The sequence below is a fragment of the Lithobates pipiens genome, unplaced genomic scaffold (genome assembly GCF_037356315.1).
Source record: "Lithobates pipiens isolate NorthernLeopardFrog02 unplaced genomic scaffold, aLitPip1_a1.2 Scaffold_19, whole genome shotgun sequence".
In the NCBI taxonomy this organism is placed as follows: Eukaryota; Metazoa; Chordata; class Amphibia; order Anura; family Ranidae; genus Lithobates; species Lithobates pipiens.
Genome location: NW_027507764.1, coordinates 588,703,798 through 588,727,911, shown reverse-complemented (window position 1 = coordinate 588,727,911; position 24,114 = coordinate 588,703,798). Strand labels below are relative to the sequence as shown.

The 24,114-nt window shown below is 53.5% G+C and overlaps 1 protein-coding gene across 2 annotated transcripts in view; it reads right to left on the bottom strand.

The window, feature by feature from the left end:
- KLHL18 (kelch like family member 18) overlaps positions 1-24,114 on the bottom strand; it is a 45,619-nt gene that overhangs the window by 16,615 nt on the left and 4,890 nt on the right. For both annotated transcript variants that reach the window (XM_077493548.1, XM_077493549.1), the window contains exons 2-6: positions 17,633-17,763; positions 12,193-12,333; positions 6,176-6,374; positions 4,296-4,456; positions 2,142-2,278 (exon numbers count right to left, since the gene is read on the bottom strand). In XM_077493548.1, the coding sequence (XP_077349674.1) occupies positions 2,142-2,278; positions 4,296-4,456; positions 6,176-6,374; positions 12,193-12,333; positions 17,633-17,763 (769 nt within the window). The remainder of the gene's footprint in view (positions 1-2,141; positions 2,279-4,295; positions 4,457-6,175; positions 6,375-12,192; positions 12,334-17,632; positions 17,764-24,114) is intronic.

Below are 24,114 nucleotides of genomic sequence, written 5' to 3'. Positions count from 1 at the left end.
ACAACTGAAATACAATGAATGAAAGGGGCGAGGCCAGAGATAGTCACTCTTCAGTGAAAGCTTTCCACAAGATTTTTGGACTGCGTCTGTGGGGATTCATGCCCATTTCTGATGTCAGGTACTAGGGACGGGAAGACCAAGGGACCAAGGAGACCATGGAGACCAGGAGACCATGGAGACCATGGAGACAATGGAGACCAGGGAGACCAGGAGACCAGGGAGACCAAGAGACCATGGAAACGAAGGGACCAGGAGACCAGGGAGACCAAGGAGACCAAGGGACCAAGGAGACCAAGGGACCAGGAGACCAAGGGACCAGGAGACCAAGGGACCAGGAGACCAAGGGACCAGGAGACCAAGGGACCAGGAGACCATGGAGACCAGGAGACCATGGAGACCAGGAGACCATGGAGACCAGGAGACCAGGAGACCAAGGGACCAGGAGACCAAGGGAGACCAAGGAGACCAAGGGAGACCAAGGAGACCTGGGAGACCAAGGGGACCACGGAGACCAAGGAGACCACGGAGACCAAGGAGACCACGGAGACCAAGGGACCAGGAGACCAAGGGACCAGGAGACCAAGGAGACCAAGGAGACCAAGGAGACCAAGGAGACCAGGGAGACCAAGGGGACCAAGGGGACCAAGGGACCAGGAGACCAAGGGACCAGGAGACCAAGGGACCAGGAGACCAAGGGACCAGGAGACCAAGGGACCAGGAGACCAAGGGACCAGGAGACCAAGGGACCAGGAGACCAAGGGACCAGGAGACCAAGGGACCAAGGAGACCAAGGGACCAGGAGACCAAGGGACCAGGAGACCAAGGGACCAGGAGACCAAGGGACCAGGAGACCAAGGGACCAGGAGACCAAGGGACCAGGAGACCAAGGGACCAGGAGACCAAGGGACCAGGAGACCATGGAGACCAGGAGACCATGGAGACCAGGAGACCATGGAGACCAGGAGACCATGGAGACCAGGAGACCAGGAGACCAAGGGACCAGGAGACCAAGGGAGACCAAGGAGACCAAGGGAGACCAAGGAGACCTGGGAGACCAAGGGGACCACGGAGACCAAGGAGACCACGGAGACCAAGGGACCAGGAGACCAAGGGACCAGGAGACCAAGGGACCAGGAGACCAAGGGACCAGGAGACCAAGGAGACCAAGGAGACCAGGGAGACCAAGGGGACCAAGGGGACCAAGGGACCAGGAGACCAAGGGACCAGGAGACCAAGGGACCAGGAGACCAAGGGACCAGGAGACCAAGGGACCAGGAGACCAAGGGACCAGGAGACCAAGGGACCAGGAGACCAAGGGACCAGGAGACTGGTGCAACAATGGACATTCCCATTCATTTCAAATGTGTTAAGTAGGGTTGAGGTCAGGGCTCTGTGCAGGACACAGGAGTTCCTCCTCACTAAACTGGTCATCAGTGTCTTCATGGACCTGGCTTTGTAGACAGGGGCACAGTCATGGTGGATAAGGTTGAACTGTTGCACATCCTATTCCAAAACTATTACCAATATTATGGGGTTGCCCCCTTTGTGCCTATAACATCCTCCGCTATTCTGGGAAGGATTTCCATAAGATTTTGTAGGAGGTCTGTGGCCATTTGTGAGGTCAGGTACTGATTTTGGATGAGTAGACCCGGCTCACAACAAGCATTCCATGTCATTATGGAGGTGGTGCCACTCTTCCCGGGAAGGTTTCCCACAAAGTTTCGGACTGTGTCTATAGGATTTTGTGCCAATCATGCCATTTGTGAGATCAGGTACTGATGTTGGGTGAGAAGACCTGTCTCATCATTGGCAACCTGATTCATTCCAAAGGTGTTCAGTAGGTTTGAGGTCAGGGTTCTGTGCAGGACGCTTGAGTTCCTCCACACCAAACTGGTCCAACCATGCCTTTATGGAGCTGGCTTTGTACACAGGGAACAGTCATGGTGGAACAGAAAAGGGTCTTCACCAAACTGTTACCACAGTCTGGACCAGATTAATTGCCCCGACCCCCTAGTGGTAGGAGCGCACTGTGCACCATACTCCAGCCAGGAATAGGTCTGCAGTCGATGCCAAGACCAGCATCCTCACAGATACAAAATGACTGAACCTTACAGCAATTAATATTCAGGAATACAAGGTACCTGCCGAGTTTAGCCCTCCCACGGCGTAGATTAGACCGGCGATCGACGTGCAACACCGTGGACGCGTTTTAAACGCTAGTAGATGAGGTCTGCGTTCCGGCATCAGGTGGTAATCCTTCGCTTCATCCACAAGATCCCTAAAAACACACCACAAGCTCGTCTCACAACATTCATCCTACATAAGTGTGACCGGTCCTAGGAGAGAAGTCCCTTTGCTTTAAGTCCATACCAGTATCAAAAATACCTGACCATTTGTACCAGACGCTCCTAACCCTATAGCCAAAAAAAAAAAAAATGGTCAAAAAGTTGGGGAATTTAACCACTCTAATACGGGACATATTCACCCCCTTCCTGCCCAGGCCAATTTTCAGCTTTCAGCACCTCTCACACTTTGAATGACAATTCATGTAACATTGTAACCAAATGACATTTTTATATATTTTTTCATACAAATAGAGCTTTCTTTTGGTGGTATTTAATCCCCAATGGGTTTTTTTTTTTGGCTAAATAAAATGAGAAAAAAAGAAAAAAAAAAAAGAAAATTAAAAAGAAAAAAAAAGAAAAATTACGCGAGTTTCTTTGTTTTTGTTAAAAAATTTGCAAATAAATAATCCTTCTTCATAAATTTCACCCCAAATTGTATTCTGCTACATTTCTTTGGTGAAAATAACCCAAATCAGTGAATAATATTTAGTCTGTAGGAAAATTATAGAGTCAAACTATGGGAATTATATATATATATATATATATATATTTTTTTTTTTTTTTATTTCAAATGTAGAAAGAAGAAGAAGAAGAAAATAAATTAAAATCAATCCTGATGTACTTGGCGGCCAATCTCATTTCCCGAAATACGCCAGTACAGTAAAAATATGTCCCCAAATGACCCCTTTTTGGAAAGTAGACAGACTAAGGTATGTAGTAAGAGGCATGGCGAGTTCTTTGAAGTTGTAACTTTTGTCACAATTTTTGGGAAAATTAAGAAATTAAATATTCTTTTTTTTTCAAAATGTATTATTATTTTTTACATCATTTTTTTACATTATTATTTTCTGTCATCATATAACTGGTGTGGCGGTGATCAGGGACACTGACTGGTGACAGCATGTACAAAAATTTTATTAAAAAATTTTCTTCGATCTTCTTTTTATTAGTTTTTTCAATTTATTTATTTTTTTTAAACACACTGTGACCAGAGCAATACAGTGTTACCACAGTAACTGTATTAACGTGGGAGAAGTGATCAGTATTTTTTATTTTATTTTTTTACACATTATGATTGCTTATACCAGTGAATTTCACTGGTATAAGTAACCATTTTTACTTAATTAAATTGATTCATTCAGTGTGTATTGTGATTAGCTGTGATTGACCACAGCCCGGTCTGTACCATGTGATTACTGTGACTAATCACAGCTAGCAACACAATGAAAAGGCAGCCATCTATTGTTTACAATTGCTATGTGATCTACTGTGATTGGTCACAGCGATCACATGGCACAGATGAGGCTGCGATTGGCCCTGTCTGTACCATGTGATCACTGTGACCAATCACAGCTAGCAACACAATTGTACACAATGAAAGGAAGCCATCTATTGTTTACAATTGCCACGTGATCTACTGTGATTGGACACCACGATCACATGGTACCGACAGCTGCCTGCTACAGTGATCTGTCATCGGACACAGTCGGTGACAGATCTTGCGGCAGTGTGTCCCGTTGGACACGCACGAGGATCGTTCCGAGAGGTTTTCATAGGATGAGGACTGTCCCGGGCCGGTCTTCATTAGTGTAGAGCAGCGATGGTGAACCTCAGCTCCCCAGATGTTTTGGAACTACATTTCCCATGATGCTCCACTACACGGCAGAGTGCATGAGCATCATGGGAAATGTAGTTCCAAAACATCTGGGGTGCCAAGGTTCACCATCACTGGTCTATAGGCTGGGAAGGAACTGGTTAAGAGCCATGGAGACACGAACAAAATTAAATATATCACTGAATGTTTTTTTTTTTTTAGATCTGGTCAGCAAATGCAAAAAATGACCTGTTGATCCTGCCCAAAATCCAAGAGCTGCCTTGTGTACTTTGCAGTATTATCGCAAACAAAACCGGGACTACAGAACACCTCCCCCGTGTTGCAGTTACACATACCGGCATTTATGACAGCAGCGCACCAGATCATCCTGCTGCACGCGGTCGGTGAGGAACTGGGGGCGGCAAAGCGGCAGGCGGACTTTAGTCAGCAGCTCCGGGAGGAAGACTTCTCGCTGCTCCCGGTCGTAGCGAATCCACGCCAACGCAGCTTCAAACACCTACCGCCAGAGAGACATAAGAGAAGGTCATCATCCAAATTTTTACTGGTATCAGTCCCGTTCAACCCCTGTACAGCAGAGCTAAGTCTAGGTGAAAGAAGAAGCAGCACGATGAGGCTGTTCTGCTGCTGAACTCATGTGGTGCCAACAAGGGGCACGCTGATAGGATGAAAGAGCAGAGTGACAGAGATGAGCTTATCAGTCTGCTGGTTCTCCTTTCACTGTCCAATCACAGACCAGGAGAGGGCTAAGACCTGATAAAGCTACGAAATGGCAGCATAGAAAAAAACTGTATTTGATACTCCTTGCCCTGCCCCCCCCCCCCTTGCCACACCCCCCCCCCCCCTCCTTTTCCGCAGCTTCCAAGGACACCTCCCACGTCCCAGGAGGCTGCAGGGCCAGTCACAGAGCAACAAGCAAGCTTGATGCTTCTTGCCCCGTCCCGCGCCCTCCCACAGCCTCTAAGGATACCTCCCATGTCCCAGAAGGCTGCAAGACTATTCACAGAGCACCAAGCAAGCTTGATGCTCCTTGTTACACCCCCTCCCCTCCCACAGCCTCCTGGGACACCTCCCATGTCCCAGGAGGCTGCAGAACTATTCACAGAGCACCAGTGGCATTGCTAGGGGGTGGCTTTTGGGGCTATAGCCCCGAATCTGGGGCCCCATAGCCCAGAGTCTCTGCAGGGGTCCTGATGCAAGTGGGGGGGGGCTCTCTGGGGATACACACACACACACACACGTATATTACTGTATATACATGTGTATGCCCCCCAAGCGCATTACTTTCTTTTCTACGCTGCTATGGGATCTAGCCCGAGATCTTGGTCCCTGATGCAAGTGTGGGGGGGGGGGGGGGCTCTCCGGGAACCCCGATGTGTGGGGATCTCTCTAGGGACCCTGATGCCAGTGGGGGGGGGGGGGCTCTCTGCGGGACCCTGATGCAAGTGGGGGGCTCTCTGCGGGACCTTGATTTTACGGGGGAGGCTCTCCAGGAACCCTAATGTGTGGAGATCTCTCTGCGGGACCCTGATGCAAGCGGGGGGGGCTCTCTGCGGGACCCTGATGCAAGCGGGAGCTCTCAAGGGAGATTATATATATATATACACACACACACACACACGTGCATATATACACACACACGTATATTACTGTATATACATGTGTATGTCCCCCAAGCATGCACATGGGCTCTAGCCTGAGATCTTTTGTAGACCCAGCAACGCCCCCCGCAGAGCACCAAGCAAGCATGATGTTCCTTGCCCCCGCCCGCGCAGCCTCCTAGGACACCTCCCATGTCCCGGGAGCCTGCAGGACCATTCACAAAGCACTAACCAAGCTTAATGCTCCTTGCCCCGCCCCCTTCCCTCCCGCAGCCTCCTGGGACACCTCCCATGTTCCAGGGGGCTGCAGGACTATTCACAGAGCACTAAGCAAACTCACGCATGCACAGTGGGGAGCTGGGTGTGACTCAGGGAGATGATGTCACACTGTCCACTTCATCCAACCAGAGAAGCTTTGCATTAAGCTTTTGCTTGATGAGCCTGTAAACTTTTTACTGTCACCGACCTGAGAGTTATGTCAGCAGCAACACCAGCATGAAAAACTCCAGGCCCCTATAGCAGTTGGGAGCTTGTTTACATTCTTATGTCAGAGTACAGCAGGGCCAATGTGACCGGACAGGATGATCAACCCGTCCTCGTTGTCTATAGACACGTACCTGCTCCTCCACCTTCACATTCAGCTCATCCCGGGAGACCAGCTCCAGGACTTCATCAAAGGGCAGTGCCAGGAACTCCTCCGACATGGACACCTCCACAAAGTGCTCGTGGATGAAGCGGTTGGCCGCGTCGTACAGCACCGCGCACATCATGGTCTCCGCAAACTGCCGCACTCCCAAGCAATTCTTTGGGTGCAACCTAAAGAGAAGAAACACAGTGAATACAAGAACCTGAAAAGGCCCAGAGCTACACCACCATTATCATCAGCCAATGGGCCAGGAGTCATGGGTGGGCTCAGAGCTACACCACCATTATAATGGTTAGCCAATGGGCCAGGAGTCATGGGTGGGCTCAGAGCTACACCACCATTAACACTGTTAGCCAATGGATCAGTAGCCATGGATGGGCTCAGAGCTACACCACCATTATCACTGTCAGCCAATGGACCAGTAGTCATGGGCGGGCTCAGAGGTACACTACCATTATCAGCCAATGGACCAACAGTCATGAGTGGGCTCAGAGCTGCACCGCCATTATCACGGTCAGCCAATGGACCAGTAGTCATGGGCGGGCTCAGAGGTACATTACCATTATCACTATTACCCAATGGGTGGGCTCAAAGCTACACCGGTATTATCGTCATCAGCCAATGGACTAACAGCCATGGATGGGCTCAGAGCTACACCGCTATTATCGTAAGCCGATGGGCCAGGAGTCATGGGTGGGCTCAGAACTACACCACCATTATCACCGTCAGCCAATGGACCAGTAGTCATGGGCGGGCTCAGAGCTATACCGTCATTATCACTGTCAGCCAATGGACCAGGAGGCATGGGCTGGCTCAGAGCTACATCACCATTATCACTGTCAGCCAATGGACCAGTAGTTATGGGCGGGCTCAAAGCTACACGGCTATTATCAGCTAATGGACCAGGAGTCATGGGCGGGCTCAGGATGTAAACCGGCATTATCGTAGTTATGGGTGGGCTCACAGCTACACTGCCATTATCACTGTAAACCAATAGACCAGTAGTCATAGGTGGGCTCAGAGCAACACCACCATTATTACTATCAGTCAATGAGCCAGGAGTAATGAGTGGGCTCGGAGCTATACTACCATTATCACTGGCAGCCAATGGACCAGGAGTCATGGGTGGTCTCAGAGCTACACCGCTAGTAGTCATAGGCGGTTTAGAGCTACACCACCATTATCATTGTCAGCCAATGGACCAGTAGTAGTCATAGGTGGGCTCAGAGCTACACCACCAAATTATCACCATCACCCAAGGGGCCAGGAGTAATGGGTGGGCTCTGAGCTACACCACCATTATCACTGTAAGCCAACAGGCCAGTAGTCATAGATGGTCACAGCTGCTGCCATACGCCCAAATTTGTACATATTGAAGTGTTTGGTGGGAATTCTCAAGCCCCAGTTCTCCCTGGAATAGCTCTAGCTCTAGTCTATAAACTGGCACAACCTTTACCAAAATTAAAAAGTTTAGCCTATACTTGCCTCTTCTGCCACAGGGTCTAGGCAAGGAGGACACCCCCGTCCTTCCAGGAAGGTTCCTGGAAGGTTCCTGGGCAATACAGAGCAGCCAAAATCTTAGAGAAGAGGTTCTTGCAATGGAATAGTGTCTTCTCAGGAAGAGTTTTTACCTGCTCTGCATTCCCCAAGAATCTCCCCAGCAATGCAGAAGATGGGGGTAAGGCAAGTATCATTCAGGGAGCGGACGCAATAGTCTCCGCCGCTACCGACAGCTCCGGTAAGTGGCAGAAACGATCAAAACGTGGTGGTGGGGGGGGTTGTCTCCCGCCCCCTGATAAAAGTGATCTCGCAGTGAATCCGCCACGGAGACCACTTTTATCTCAAAGTGCACCGCCCGCCATTGTTGAAAATACCAGGGTTATAGCAGCTAGCTGCTTCCATAACAACTGTATTTAGCGTCAAAGTACCAACGTACAATGATGGCGATTTGCACTAAGTGGTTAAGCCAGGGGTGTCCAAACTTTTTTCAAAGAGGGCCAGATTTGATGAACTGAACATGCTCGAGGGCCGACCATTTTGCCTGACATTCTTTGAACCATTAAAATTCGGTCTAAGTGTGTTCGGCCGAGCACTAATACACTACCCAACAAGAATTCTCATGCCTTTGTGGCTGTGTGTGGTGAAGAGATGAACTCAAGTGTATTATTTGGATACACCGTATTTTTTGGGGTATAACACGCACCTTCACTTTAAGAGGGAAGCTTCAGGAAAAAAAAATTTAATTTTAAATAAAGAACTGAAGCAAAATAAGGGTCAGTGCCCATCTGCAGACCCACAATTGCCAGGAACGCAGCGCCCACCATTGCTAGAAATGCAGCGCCCACCATTGCTAGAAATGCAGCGCCCACCATTGCCAGGAATGTACCTACCATTGCCACGAATGCAGCCCCACCATTGCTAGAAATTCACTCACCATTGCCAGGAATGCAGCCCCACCATTGCTAGGAATGCAGCGCCCACCATTGCTAGGAATGCAGCGCCCACCATTGCTAGGAATGCAGCGCCCACCATTGCTAGGAATGCAGTGCCCACCATTGCTAGGAATGCAGCGCCCACCATTGCTAAGAATGCAGCGCCCACCATTGCTAGGAATGCAGCGCCCACCATTGCTAGGAATGCAGCGCCCACCATTGCTAGGAATGCAGCGCCCACCATTGCTAGGAATGCAGCGCCCACCATTGCTAGGAATGCAGCGCCCACCATTGCTAGGAATGCAGTGCCCACCATTGCCAGAAATTCACTCACCATTGCCAGGAATGCACCCACCACTGCTAGAAATTCACTCACCATTGCCAGGAATGCAGCCCCACCATTGCCAGGAATGCAGCCCCACCATTGCCAGGAATGCAGCCCCACCATTGCCAGGAATGCAGCCCCACCATTGCCAGGAATGCAGCCCCACCATTGCCAGGAATGCAGCCCCACCATTGCACGGAATGCAGCCCCACCATTGCACGGAATGCAGCCCCACCATTGCACGGAATGCAGCCCCATCATTGCCAGGAATGCAGCCCCACCATTGCCGGAAATGCAGCCCCACCATTGCCGGGAATGCACCCACTATTGCCAGGAATGCAGCCCCACCATTGCCGGGAATGCATCCACTATTGCCGGGAATGCAGCCACCATTGCCAGGAATGCAGCCACCATTGCCAGGAATGCACCCCCAATTGCTAGGAATGCAGCCACCATTGCCAGGAATGCAGCCACCATTGCCAGGAATGCAGCCACCATTGCCAGGAATGCAGCCACCATTGCCAGGAATGCAGCCACCATTACCATCAGTGCAGCCATGGAGGGCAGGACGAGCGCCAAAGACATCCTACAGGAGAATTTCCTGTTTACACAACCGCCCCTTTAAGAGAAAGTCCCGCCTCCTCTGATGGACAGAACAGTGGTCCAATGGCAGAGATGGGACTTCCTATTACAGCTGCCATGTACACAGGAAATTCTCAGCCTGTGTGCACGGCACTCGTCCTGCCTCCTCCCACCAAGGCAGCTGGACTATATATCTTTTGTGACCCCGGCGCTGGGAGATCGCCGGGGGCCACAAAAGATGTATATGTTTAAATAACCAGGCGGGCCGTTCAAAACTGGACCGCGGGCCGGACTTTGGACATGCCTGGGTTAAGCACCCCAAGTAGGAATCATCCTCTCATTTCATTTTTATACCTTACTGTGTTTATTGCATTATGTTTCCATTTCACATTCAAAAATCAGGTTTCGGATTCAGATAATTAATTTTTTGTTATAATTTATTTCGGATTTGGAAGTGCTTCATAACCCAGCCCTGTGCGACTGGGAAGTGAAGCCCTGCATCCAGTAGACATTCCGCGGGGGGGCCCTCCCGCATCCACCGGGGATTGCTGCATAGCCTGGGCCACCCCTATTGGGACACCGAGGGCAACCTGGCACCCCCCTAAGTTAAATACTCCTACAAGTGGTGCCACCATAGCCCCTTCCCAAACTTGAGGCATATGGCCAACTCCCAGTAACCCGGAATCCACAGTCTGGGATTTTAGTGAAGGACCTCCTGTGCTTATTGCTTCCAGGGAGAAAGAAGCATTACCCGCTACCTCTGCCATCTCAGGCAAGACAGCAGTAAACATGTGAGCACCAGGAAAGGTTCAACTAAAACCATCATCTATCTGAGGAAAGTTTCTTCCCCCCCCCCCCCCCATGGTGAAGGAACCTAGAGACAAGCAGAGAAGAGGGAGAGAGGGTCCCAAAATTGGAGGGGATTGTAACCTGGGCAGCCTCTGCAACTGGCACTAAGGCCGATAGGGTAAACCCACAGACAGTACAATACCCCTATTAGGTTGGAGGAAACACTACAACCTTGTTGTCCCAGAAGAAGTCATTTGTGACGAAACGAGCAGAGCGGAGTGGCGTGCTGACGTCATTGCGTAAGCGACTGTAAAAAAACGCTATACACACACGACTGAAAGCTATTTTCATTGTGCAAATTGGTTTTATACATCAGGAGTAAATTTTTAAGGATTAATAAATTGTCTTAAAGGATTTTAAGCTATGTGGTATTGTTGCTTCTCCTATGTCCTCCTGAGTTGTTTGGAGGGTGAGATGAGGAGGATATACAGGATATCCATTTTGGATGTTCCCAAACACCGCCAGTGGAAGAGATATGTCCCTGATGATGTCCCCCCCCCCCTCCATGAGCCTTCATTGACCTCCCTTTAGTCAGTGGGTCATCTTCTCGTAAGCTTATATCTGTATCTTGAGGGTGGTGGTCCTTTCCAGGAAATGGTGGTGGCGGATCCTTGATCACTTACCTATACTGAGGATTGTTGTGGATATTGTCACTTTGTGGACTGTTTTTCACGTGGACTACTCACAACAAAATGATCATTCTTATATGGATTTCACATTTATATTTGTTTTTCTTTTTGTTATTTGTACGCTGTGTTTTTTGTTTGTGTAGCGCAACACATTATTAACACATACTACAACTGAGGTGGCTGAGTGTGTTTTTAATTGATGTGGATGATGCATTTCCTGTGTTAGGTGGGCAGGGCCTCTTGCTCATGAGCTGTCCTGGAGATTGACTTGGGAAAATCAGAAATAAATTTGGTGTTTTTGGGCTTTTCTGATGGAAGACTTACAGATACCGGCTATTTAAAAAAAAAAAAAAAAAAAAAGTCTCAACTGTGCTCTCCATGGATTCTTCGGGAGGCTTCTTGGTTCCTTTTGTCCCAACTCTCCATGACCCATTGGGTTACACCTTCTATGAATTCACTGGAGGCTTCTAGGTTCATTTTGGCCCACCTCTGTTTCCCTTTGGCCCACCTCCCTATGACTCATCGGGTTACACCTTCTATGAATTCACTGGAGGTGTTTTGGTTCCTTTTGACCCATCTCCTCATGACCCTTCAGGTTACACCTTCTATGGATTCACTGGAGGCTTCTGGGTTCCTTTTGGCCCACCTCACCATAACCCATTGGGTTACACCTTCTATGGATTCACCAGAAGCTTCTTGGTTCCTTTTGGCCCACCTCCCCATGACCCACTGGGTTACACCTTCTATGGATTCACTAGAGGCTTCTTGGTTCCTTTTGGCCCACCTCCAAGTGACCTATTGGGTTAAACCTTCTATGGATTTATTGGAGGCTTCTTGGTTTCTTTTGGCCTACATCACCATGACCCTTTGGACTGTACCTTCTATGGATTCCCTTTACCATCCTATAATGAGTCTACCACCCACACCCACTTCCCTGAATCTGATAGCTGAACACACATCCCTAGGCAGAAGGACGTCCTGTTACCCACATGGATGGCGCACTCAGCTCTGAGAACCCAACCCCCCCCCCCCCCAGATCCTGTTCCCCCACATGGAATGGCACACTCAGCTCTGAGACACCAACCCCCCCCCCCAAAATCACACAGACCTCATTATATCCATTTATGGGAGTGCTGACCGGAGTACGAAGATCTAGCCGGTTGTGACTCACCTCTCCTTCAGGAAGGAGCAGCAGGCGTCCTTTATGTTCTGCAGCTGCAGGAAGCTGGCGCCCATCAGGAGAGACTGGACGTTCTGCTGGTCTATGGCTAGGTGCCCGTTATACGCAAAGTTTATCAGAGCTTCCAGAGCACTGCAAAGAGAGAAGGGGGAAGAGGGGTCGTCATGGAGGATTCCAAATGACATTTATTGGCTCAGTCATTAAAAATAGTATCACAGGTCAGAAGGTCAAGTTCCCAAATCTTTGGCAGTATGCCGGCAAAAGAAACTAGAAAACCAAGACAGCATCACTCTGCACAGGTGACTGAAGAATAACCAGGCCAGGCAGCACCGAATACCACCCCAGGCTCCAGCAAACTCCATCATCCATCCTAGCACCGAGCACCACCCCCAGGCTCCAACAACCTCCACCATCCATCCTAGCACCGAGCACCACCTGAGGCCCCAACAACCTCCACCATCCATCCTAGCACCGAGCACCACCTCAGGCCCCAACAAACTTCACCATCCATCCTAGCACCACCCCAGGCTCCAGCAACCTCCACCATCCATCCTAGCACCACCCCAGGCTCCAGCAACCTCCACCATCCATCCTAGCACCGAGTACCACCCCCAGGCTCCGGGAAACTCCACCAACCATCCTAGCACCGAGCACCACCCCAGGCTCCAGCAACCTCCACCATCCATCCTAGCACCGAGCACCACCCCCAGGCTCCGGGAAACTCCACCAACCATCCTAGCACCACCCCAGGCTCCAGCAACCTCCACCATCCATCCTAGCACCGAGCACAACCCCCAGACTCCAGCCAACTCCACCATCCACCCTAGCACCGAGCACCACCCCAGGCTACAGCAACCTCCACCATCCATCCTAGCACCGAGCACCACCCCAGGCTCCAGCAACCTCCACCATCCATCCTAGCACCAAGCACCACCCCCAGGCTCCGGGAAACTCCACCAACCATCCTAGCACCAAGCACCACCCCCAGGCTTCAGCAACCTCCATCATCCATCCTAGCACCGAGCACTACCCCAGGCTCCAGCAACCTCCACCATCCATCCTAGCAGCGAGCACTACCCCAGGCTCCAGCAACCTCCACCATCCATCCTAGCACTGAGCACCACCCCCAGGCTCCGGGAAATTCCACCAACCATCCTAGCACCACCCCAGGCTCCAGAAAACACCACCACCCATCCTTGCACCGAGCAGCACCCCCAGGCTCCAACAAACTCCACTATCCATCCTAGCACCGAGCACCACCCCAAGCTCCAGCAACCTCCATCATCCATCCTAGCACCGAGCACCACCCCCAGGCTCTAGCAAACTCCACCAACCACCCTAGCACCGAGCACCACCCCACACTCCAGAAAACTCCACCAACCATTCTATCACAGAGCACCACCCCCAGGCTCCAACAAACTCCACTATCCATCCTAGCACCGAGCACCACCCCCAGGCTCCAAGAAACTCCACCATCCATCCTAGCACCGAGCACCACCCCCAGGCTCCAAGAAACTCCACCATCCATCCAAGCACCACCCCAGACTCCAGCAACCTCCATCATCCATCCTAGCACTGAGCACCACTCCAGGCTCCAGCAACCTCCATCCTCCATCCTAGCACCGAGCACCACCCCCAGGCTCCAACAAACTCCACCATCCATCTTAGCAATGAGCAGTCAGTGGACTCCATTGACTCCAAAAAAATCAATAATTCTCTATGGAGATGGTTCACCATGCAATTTGGTGCCCATAGGGACTGCATTTGGGGTACCATTAACAATACATTGGCACCTGCATGCAGATGACAAGGGCAGCACATTCACCATTCTGGTGTGAACCGGCCCCTAAAGATTCACTTCAGTTTTCACAGAACATAAGAAAGGTGAACTTGGAACCCCTCCCCCCTCTGCACTTACCTCCAGGGATGTTTATCTGTCATGGTCATAAATTTAAATTGGGGATAATGTAAAATATAATATTGTAATATTGTTCAGGCACCATCCCTATAAAGAATACATGAAAGAAAATGATTCGCCCCCCATGGGGAGAGAAAAGGATAAAAAGGGACTTTAAAATGTTCCATAACCAAAAACAAAGAACAGGATATTAAAAAAGATCTTCATCTGTATTACAAACATCAATAAAAGATATCATACACAGATATATCTAAAAACATTGTAGGTGGCACAATGTATCATTTATCATCAGACAGGCAAGAAAAATGCTACAATACAAAAATTATAGTTTGCTTCAGTCCAGACGTAACAAAAGCAGGCGTACAGGATCAACGTGTTTCGCCAACACGGCTTCATCAGGATCCACGCCCCTATTCTCTTCGCTGTCCAAAATAATATATTTTCTTGTATTTTTGATTTGTCAATATGGTGGCGATATATTGTATTCTAAATCGGATTTTACTATATACAGCTGGTGTGCTTCTTTCTGTTGGCGTGGATCCTGATGAAGCAGTATTAGCGAAACACGTTAACTCTGTAAGCCTGATTTTGTTACATCTGGACTGAAGCAAACTATACTTCTTATAGCATTTTTTTTTTGCCTGTCCAATGATATATAATACATGGGTCCACATACAAAGGTCTTAGATATACACTCACCGGCCACTTTATTAGGGCCCCCTTGCTAGTAGCGGGTTGGACCCCCTTTATTAGGTCCATCTTCCTAGTAGCGGGTTGGACCCCCTTTATTAGGTCCATCTTCCTAGTAGCGGGTTGGACCCCCTTTGGCCTTCATTCTTGGTGGCAGAGATACTACAAGGTCTTAGAAACATTCCTCAGAGATTTTGCTGCATAGTGACATGATATCATCACACAGTTGCTGCAGATTTGTCAGCTGCACATCCATGACGCCAATCTCCCATTCCACCACATCCCAAAGGTGCTCTATTGGATGAGATGTGGTGAGTGTGGAGGCCATTGGAGGACAGGGACCTCATTGTCCAGTGGTGAGATGATTGGAGCTTTGTGACATGGGGATTATCCTGCTGGGAGGAGCCATCAGAAGATGGGGACACTGTAGTCCTAAAGGGATGGACATGGTCAGCAACAATACACAGGTAGGCCGTGGTGTTTAAACCATGCTCAATTGGTACTAAGGGGCCCAAAGTTTGCCCATCCCCCTCACCATTACACCCCCACCACCAGCCTGAACCGGTGATACCCCATCCCCCACACCATTACACCTCCACCACCAGCCTGAACCGGTGATACCCCATCCCCCACACCATTACACCCCCACCACCAGCCTGAACCGGTGATATCCCATCCCCCACACCATTACACCCCCCACCACCAGCCTGAACCGGTGATACCCCATCCCCCACACCATTACACCCCCACCACCAGCCTGAACCGGTGATACCCCATCCCCCACACCATTACACCCCCACCACCAGCCTGAACCGGTGATACCCCATCCCCCACACCATTACACCTCCACCACCAGCCTGAACCGGTGATACCCCATCCCCCACACCATTACACCCCCACCACCAGCCTGAACCGGTGATACCCCATCCCCCACACCATTACACCCCCACCACCAGCCTGAACCGGTGATACCCCATCCCCCACACCATTACACCCCCACCACCAGCCTGAACCGGTGATACCCCATCCCCCACACCATTACACCCCCACCACCAGCCTAAACCGGTGATATTCCATCCCCCACACCATTACACCCCCACCACCAGCCTGAACCGGTGATACCCCATCCCCCACACCATTACACCCCCACCACCAGCCTGAACCGGTGATACCCCATCCCCCACACCATTACACCCCCACCACCAGCCTGAACCGGTGATACCCCATCCCCCACACCATTACACCCCCACCACCAGCCTGAACCGGTGATACAAGGCAGGATGAATCTATGTGCCAAATTCTGACCCCACCATCTGAATGTCGGAGGTGAAATCCAGACTCATCAGACCAGGCAACGTTTCTCCAATCTTCTACTGTCCAATGTTGGTGATCCGGCGCCAACTGTAGCCTCAGTTTCCTGTTCTTAGCTGACAGGAGTGGCACCCGGTGCGGTCTGCTGCTGTAGCCCATCTGCTTCAAGGTTGGATGTGTTGTGCATTCAGAGATGGTATTCTGCATACCTTGGGCGTAACGAGAGGTTATTTGAGTTACTGTTGTCTTTCTATCACCTGGAACCAGTCTGCCCATTCTCCTCCGACTTCAACAAAGCATTTTCCTCCACACAACCGCCGCTCACTGGATATTTTCTCTCTTTCTCCCAACCATTCTCTGTAATCCCGAGAGATGATTGTGTGTGAAAATCCCAGAAATACTCAGACAGGCCTGTCTGACACCAACAACCCTGCCACGTTCAAAGTTGCCTAAATCCCCTTTCTTCCCCCATTCTGATGCTTGGATCGAACTTCGACAAGTCTTCTTCACCACGTCTAGATGCCTAAATGCATTGAGTTGCTGCCATGTGATTGGCTGATTAGCAATTTGTGTTATCGACCAATGGAACAGGTGTACCTAATAAAGTGTCCGGTGAGTGTATTTGTGGGTCAGATCTTGTACTGATGTTTGTAATACAGGTGAAGATCTTTTTTTAAATCTCCTGTTCTTTGTTTTTGGTGGCGGCGCATTTATAGTTCCTTTTATCCTTTTCTCTCCCCATTGGGGGGGGGGGGAATAATTTGCTTCCATGTATTCTTTATACCAGGGATGTGCAATTAGCGGACCTCCAGCTGTTGCAGAACTACAAGTCCCATGAGGCATTGCAAGACACCCAGAGGCAGAGGCATGATGGGACTTGTAGTTCTGCAACCGCTGGAAGTCCGCTAATTGCATATCCCTGGTTTATAGGGATGGTGCGGCACAGGGAGGGGGAAGTAACTCTTTATGGGTCGGTTCAGAGTTCAAGAATGCGCTGCCCTTGCCATCTGCATGCGGGTGCCAATATATTAATGGGGCACCCCAAATGGGAAGACGTACAGAGAGGTCACAGGGATACGTTTTTCTTGGGCTTTTCTTGCACTAAAAGTGCCAGTAATGGCCGACAATAAATATATATTCATTTAAATTCATAATATTAATTAAAAAGTCGATTATACTATTTTTTACATACATATTATATATATAATATATATATATACACATACACACACACACATACATACATACATATATATATATATATATATATATATATATATATATATATGTTTTTGGCCAAGTGCATTCTGCAGTTTTGTTACCAAAATTTCCATTTGGTTCACCTCTATTTATAAACATTGATCAGACAGGAAATAGAGAGATACAAAGTAACATTGTTTATAAACATTGATCAGACAGGAAATAGAGAGATACAAAGTAACATTGTTTATAAACATTGATCAGACAGGAAATAGAGAGACACAAGTTGTACAAGTAGGGGGCGGTACTCACCTGGGGTCCATCCCCTGCATGACTATCTCGTCCTGCTTGCACTCCATCATGTCATTGGTGAACATGGCGTGGAAATAGGGGATGGAGGCCGCCAGCACGATCCGATGGGCGCTAAACTTGTGTTCCCCGACCTATAACCGGGAGAAAGAACGTCAGATAAAGATCCCGACACTCCGCCCACAACACTTTGATGCTGAATTGTAATTGGATGGGAGGGGGAGACAGTCACGTGATGATGCCGGGGGGGGGGGGGGCGGGGGAGAATGTCACGTGATGACGACAGGAGGGGGGGGGAATGTCGCGTGATGACGACAGGAGGGGGGGGAATGTCGCGTGATGACGACAGGAGGGGGGTGGGAAAGAATGTCGCGTGAGGACGACGGGAGGGGGGAGAATGTCGCGTGAGGACAACAGGAGGGGGGGGGGGGGAGAATGTCGCGTGATGACGACAGGAGGGGGGGGGGGGGAGAATGTCGCGTGATGACGACAGGAGGGGGGGGGGAGAATGTCGCGTGATGACGACAGGAGGGGGGGGGAGAATGTCGCGTGATGACGACAGGAGGGGGGGGGGGGGGGGAGAATGTCGCGTGATGACGACAGGAGGGGGGGGGGGGAGAATGTCACGTGAGGACGACGGGAGGGGGGTGGGAGAGAATGTCGCGTGATGACGACGGGAGGGGGGTGGGAGAGAATGTCGCGTGAGGACGACGGGGGGGTGGTGGGAGAGAATGTCGCGTGAGGACGACAGGAGGGGACGAGAATGTCGCGTGAGGACAACAGGAGGGGGGGGGGGAGAATGTCGCGTGATGACGACGGGAGGGGTGGGGAGGGGAAACGGGGGGCTGGGAAGGATGGGGTGGCAACGTCACGTGATGACGACGGGAGGGGGGGAGGGGGAGCAGAATGTCGCGTGATGACGACAGGAGGGGGGGGGGGAGAATGTCGCGTGATGACGACGGGAGGGGGGGGGGGGGGGGAGAATGTCGCGTGATGACGACGGGAGGGGGGGGGGGGAGAATGTCGCGTGAGGACGACAGGAGGGGGGGGAGAATGTCGCGTGATGACGACAGGAGGGGGGGGGGGGAGAATGTCGCGTGATGACGACAGGAGGGGGGGAATGTCGTGTGATGATGACGGGAGGGGGGTGGGAAAGAATGTCGCGTGAGGACGACAGGAGGGGGGGGGGAGAATGTCGCGTGAGGACGACAGGAGGGGGGGGGGAGAATGTCGCGTGAGGACAACAGGAGGGGGGGGAGAATGTCGCGTGATGACGACAGGGGCTCCCTGGGGGGGGGGAGAATGTCGCGTGATGACGACAGGAGGGGGGGGGGAGAATGTCGCGTGAGGACGACGGGAGGGGGGTGGGAGAGAATGTTGCGTGAGGACGACGGGAGGGGATTGGGAAAGAATGTCGCGTGATGACGACGGGAGGGGGGTGGGAGAGAATGTCGCGTGAGGACGACGGGAGGGGGGTGGGAGAGAATGTCGCGTGAGGACGACGGGAGGGGGGTGGGAGAGAATGTCGCGTGAGGACGACAGGAGGGGGGGGGGGGAGAATGTCGCGTGATGACGACGGGAGGGGTGGGGAGGGGAAACAGGGGGCTGGGAAGGATGGGGTGGCAACGTCACGTGATGACGACGGGAGGGGGGGAGGGGGAGCAGAATGTCGCGTGATGACGACGGGAGGGGGGGGGGGGAGAATGTCGCGTGATGACGACGGGAGGGGGGGGGGGGAGAATGTCGCGTGATGACGACGGGAGGGGGGGGGGAGAATGTCGCGTGATGACGACGGGAGGGGGGGGGGGGAGAATGTCGCGTGAGGACGACAGGAGGGGGGGGGAGAATGTCGCGTGATGACGACAGGAGGGGGGGGGGGGGGGAGAATGTCGCGTGATGACGACAGGAGGGGGGGGGGGGAGAGAATGTCGCGTGATGACGACAGGAGGGGGGGGGGGGGAGAATGTCGCGTGATGACGACAGGAGGGGGGGGGGGGAGAATGTCGCGTGATGACGACAGGAGGGGGGGGGGGGAAGAATGTCGCGTGATGACGACAGGAGGGGGGGGGGGGGAGAATGTCGCGTGATGACGACAGGAGGGGGGGGGAGAATGTCGCGTGAGGACGACGGTGGAGGGGGGTGGGAAAGAATGTCGCGTGATGACGACGGGAGGGGGGTGGGAAAGAATGTCGCGTGATGACGACGGGAGGGGGGTGGGAGAGAATGTCGCGTGATGACGACGGGAGGGGGGTGGGAGAGAATGTCGCGTGAGGACGACGGGAGGGGGGTGGGAAAGAATGTCGCGTGATGACGACGGGAGGGGGGTGGGAGAGAATGTCGCGTGATGACGACGGGAGGGGGGTGGGAGAGAATGTCGCGTGAGGACGACGGGAGGGGGGTGGGAAAGAATGTCGCGTGATGACGACGGGAGGGGGGTGGGAAAGAATGTCGCGTGATGACGACGGGAGGGGGGTGGGAAAGAATGTCGCGTGATGACGACGGGAGGGGGGTGGGAGAGAATGTCGCGTGAGGACAACAGGAGGGGGGGGGGGGAGAATGTCGCGTGATGACGACGGGAGGGGGGTGGGAGAGAATGTCGCGTGATGACGACGGGAGGGGGGTGGGAGAGAATGTCGCGTGAGGACGACGGGAGGGGGGTGGGAAAGAATGTCGCGTGATGACGACGGGAGGGGGGTGGGAAAGAATGTCGCGTGATGACGACGGGAGGGGGGTGGGAAAGAATGTCGCGTGATGACGACGGGAGGGGGGTGGGAGAGAATGTCGCGTGAGGACAACAGGAGGGGGGGGGGGGAGAATGTCGCGTGATGACGACGGGAGGGGGGTGGGAGAGAATGTCGCGTGATGACGACGGGAGCGGGGTGGGAGAGAATGTCGCGTGAGGACGACGGGAGGGGGGTGGGAAAGAATGTCGCGTGATGACGACGGGAGGGGGGTGGGAAAGAATGTCGCGTGATGACGACGGGAGGGGGGTGGGAAAGAATGTCGCGTGATGACGACGGGAGGGTGGTGGTAGAGAATGTCGCGTGAGGACAACAGGAGGGGGGGGGGGAGAATGTCGCGTGATGACGACGGGAGGGGGGTGGGAAAGAATGTCGCGTGATGACGACGGGAGGGGGGTGGGAGAGAATGTCGCGTGAGGACAACAGGAGGGGGGGGGAGAATGTCGCGTGATGACGACGGGAGGGGGGGGGGGGGAGGGGAAACGGGGGGCTGGGAAGGATGGGGTGGCAACGTCACGTGATGACGACGGGAGGGGGAGGGGAGAACGTCACGTGAAGATGATGGGAGGGGGAGGGGAGAACGTCACGTGATGACGACGGGAGGGGGAGGGGAGAACGTCACGTGATGACGACGGGAGGGGGAGGGGAGAACGTCACGTGATGACGACGGGAGGGGAGAACGTCACGTGAGGATGATGGGAGGGGGAGGGGAGAACGTCACGTGAGGATGATGGGAGGGGGAGGGGAGAACGTCACGTGAGGATGATGGGAGGGGGAGGGGAGAACGTCACGTGAGGATGATGGGAGGGGGAGGGGAGAACGTCATGTGAGGATGATGGGAGGGGGAGGGGAGAACGTCATGTGAGGATGATGGGAGGGACAGTCTGGATGGTAATAAGTGGCACATACTCCGCCACGGCTCAGGGCAGAGCCCCTCCGACATGCCGGATCCCTCAGTGGGAAATCCCAGCGGGGGAGGGGAGGATTGAAGGGTGAATGGTGGGAGTGAGACGTCAGCGCAGTGCCGCTGTCCCGATCCTTCAGCGGGAATCACCCAATAATCTGCTTTGTGCCAAACCCAGCACAACGTCAGCTGTGGGACGGACTACGAGGGCGATATTTATAGACGGGCGATATCGTTATCTTGTATCTTCTCACAACGTGTTTTAGTAAGATGGAGCCTTGGCTCCAGCGTCCAGCATCATCTAGCTCTTTTCTCCCTGACCCGGTTGCCCTGCCCCTTTTATTCAGTTCCTTCAATCATGGAGGTGCAGCTTCACATGTGGGCGTTACCAAGGCCTGCATAACTCCTCCCACTTACATTCGGACTGAGGACACTGGAGAGGAGTACTGGGGTCGGGTGATGGGATATTTTCAGGAAGCCCCTCCCACCAGCCATGATCTGCCTGCATTGCATAGAGAAGCACAGAGACCCGGTGATGACATCACTAAATGTCATTATTATCAGGGAAGGAGAAATACAAGCAGATAAAACTACAGAGAAATATGTCCGTCCTCCACCCCCCCATCCCCCCCATAGAAAGGGGAGCAGAGAGCCGGCTCCACCAAGAGCAGTGTGCGGGTGAAGCTGGCTCTGATGGGGGAGGGGGAGGGAGAGCAGTGTGCGGATGAAGCTGGCTCTGATGGGGAGGGGGAGCAGTGTTTGGGTGAAGCTGGCTCTGATGGGGGAGGGGGGGTGCAGTGTCTGGGTGAAGCTGGCTCTGATGGGGAGGGGAGCAGTGTGCGGGTGAAGCTGGCTCTGATGGGGGAGGGGGAGCAGTGTTTGGCTCTGATGGGGAGGGGGGAGCAGTGTGCGGGTGAAGCTGGCTCTGATGGGGGAAGGGGAGGGGAGAGCAGTGTGCGGGTGAAGCTGGCTCTGATGGGGAGGGGGAGCAGTGTCTGGGTGAAGCTGGCTCTGATGGGGGAGGGGGGGTGCAGTGTCTGGGTGAAGCTGGCTCTGATGGGGGAGGGGGAGCAGTGTGCGGGTGAAGCTGGCTCTGATGGGGGAGGGGGAGCAGTGTGCGGGTGAAGCTGGCTCTGATGGGGGAGGGGGGGTGCAGTGTCTGGGTGAAGCTGGCTCTGATGGGGGAGGGGGAGCAGTGTGCGGGTGAAGCTGGCTCTGATGGGGGAGGGGGAGCAGTGTGCGGGTGAAGCTGGCTCTGATGGGGGAGGGGGGGGTGCAGTGTCTGGGTGAAGCTGGCTCTGATGGGGGAGGGGGAGCAGTGTGCGGGTGAAGCTGGCTCTGATGGGGAGGGGGAGCAGTGTTTGGGTGAAGCTGGCTCTGATGGGGGAGGGGGGGTGCAGTGTCTGGGTGAAGCTGGCTCTGATGGGGAGGGGAGCAGTGTGCGGGTGAAGCTGGCTCTGATGGGGGAGGGGGAGCAGTGTTTGGGTGAAGCTGGCTCTGATGGGGAGGGGGGAGCAGTGTGCGGGTGAAGCTGGCTCTGATGGGGGAAGGGGAGGGAGAGCAGTGTGCGGGTGAAGCTGGCTCTGATGGGGAGGGGGAGCAGTGTCTGGGTGAAGCTGGCTCTGATGGGGGAGGGGGGGTGCAGTGTCTGGGTGAAGCTGGCTCTGATGGGGGAGGGGGAGCAGTGTGCGGGTGAAGCTGGCTCTGATGGGGGAGGGGGAGCAGTGTGCGGGTGAAGCTGGCTCTGATGGGGGAGGGGGGGTGCAGTGTCTGGGTGAAGCTGGCTCTGATGGGGGAGGGGGAGCAGTGTGCGGGTGAAGCTGGCTCTGATGGGGGAGGGGGAGCAGTGTGCGGGTGAAGCTGGCTCTGATGGGGGAGGGGGGGGTGCAGTGTCTGGGTGAAGCTGGCTCTGATGGGGGAGGGGGAGCAGTGTGCGGGTGAAGCTGGCTCTGATGGGGAGGGGGAGCAGTGTTTGGGTGAAGCTGGCTCTGATGGGGGGAGGGGGGGGTGCAGTGTCTGGGTGAAGCTGGCTCTGATGGGGGAGGGGGAGCAGTGTGCGGGTGAAGCTGGCTCTGATGGGGGAGGGGGAGCAGTGTGCGGGGTGAAGCTGGCTCTGATGGGGGAGGGGGGGTGCAGTGTCTGGGTGAAGCTGGCTCTGATGGGGGAGGGGGAGCAGTGTTTGGGTGAAGCTGGCTCTGATGGGGAGGGAGAGCAGTGTGCGGGTGAAGCTGGCTCTGATGGGGGAGGGGGAGCAGTGTGCGGGTGAAGCTGGCTCTGATGGGGGAGTGCAGTGTCTGGGTGAAGCTGGCTCTGATGGGGGAGGGGGGTGCAGTGTCTGGGTGAAGCTGGCTCTGATGGGGGAGGGGGAGCAGTGTGCGGGTGAAGCTGGCTCTGATGGGGGAGGGGGAGCAGTGTGCGGGTGAAGCTGGCTCTGATGGGGGAGGGGGGGTGCAGTGTCTGGGTGAAGCTGGCTCTGATGGGGAGGGGGAGCAGTGTGCGGGTGAAGCTGGCTCTGATGGGGAGGGAGAGCAGTGTTTGGGTGAAGCTGGCTCTGATGGGGGAGGGGGAGCAGTGTGCGGGTGAAGCTGGCTCTGATGGGGAGGGGGAGCAGTGTGCGGGTGAAGCTGGCTCTGATGGGGAGGGGGAGCAGTGTCTGGGTGAAGCTGGCTCTGATGGGGGAGGGGGGGTGCAGTGTCTGGGTGAAGCTGGCTCTGATGGGGGAGGGGGAGCAGTGTGCGGGTGAAGCTGGCTCTGATGGGGGAGGGGGAGCAGTGTGCGGGTGAAGCTGGCTCTGATGGGGAGGGGGAGGGGATTATCTGCGGATCTCACAATAAGCGGAT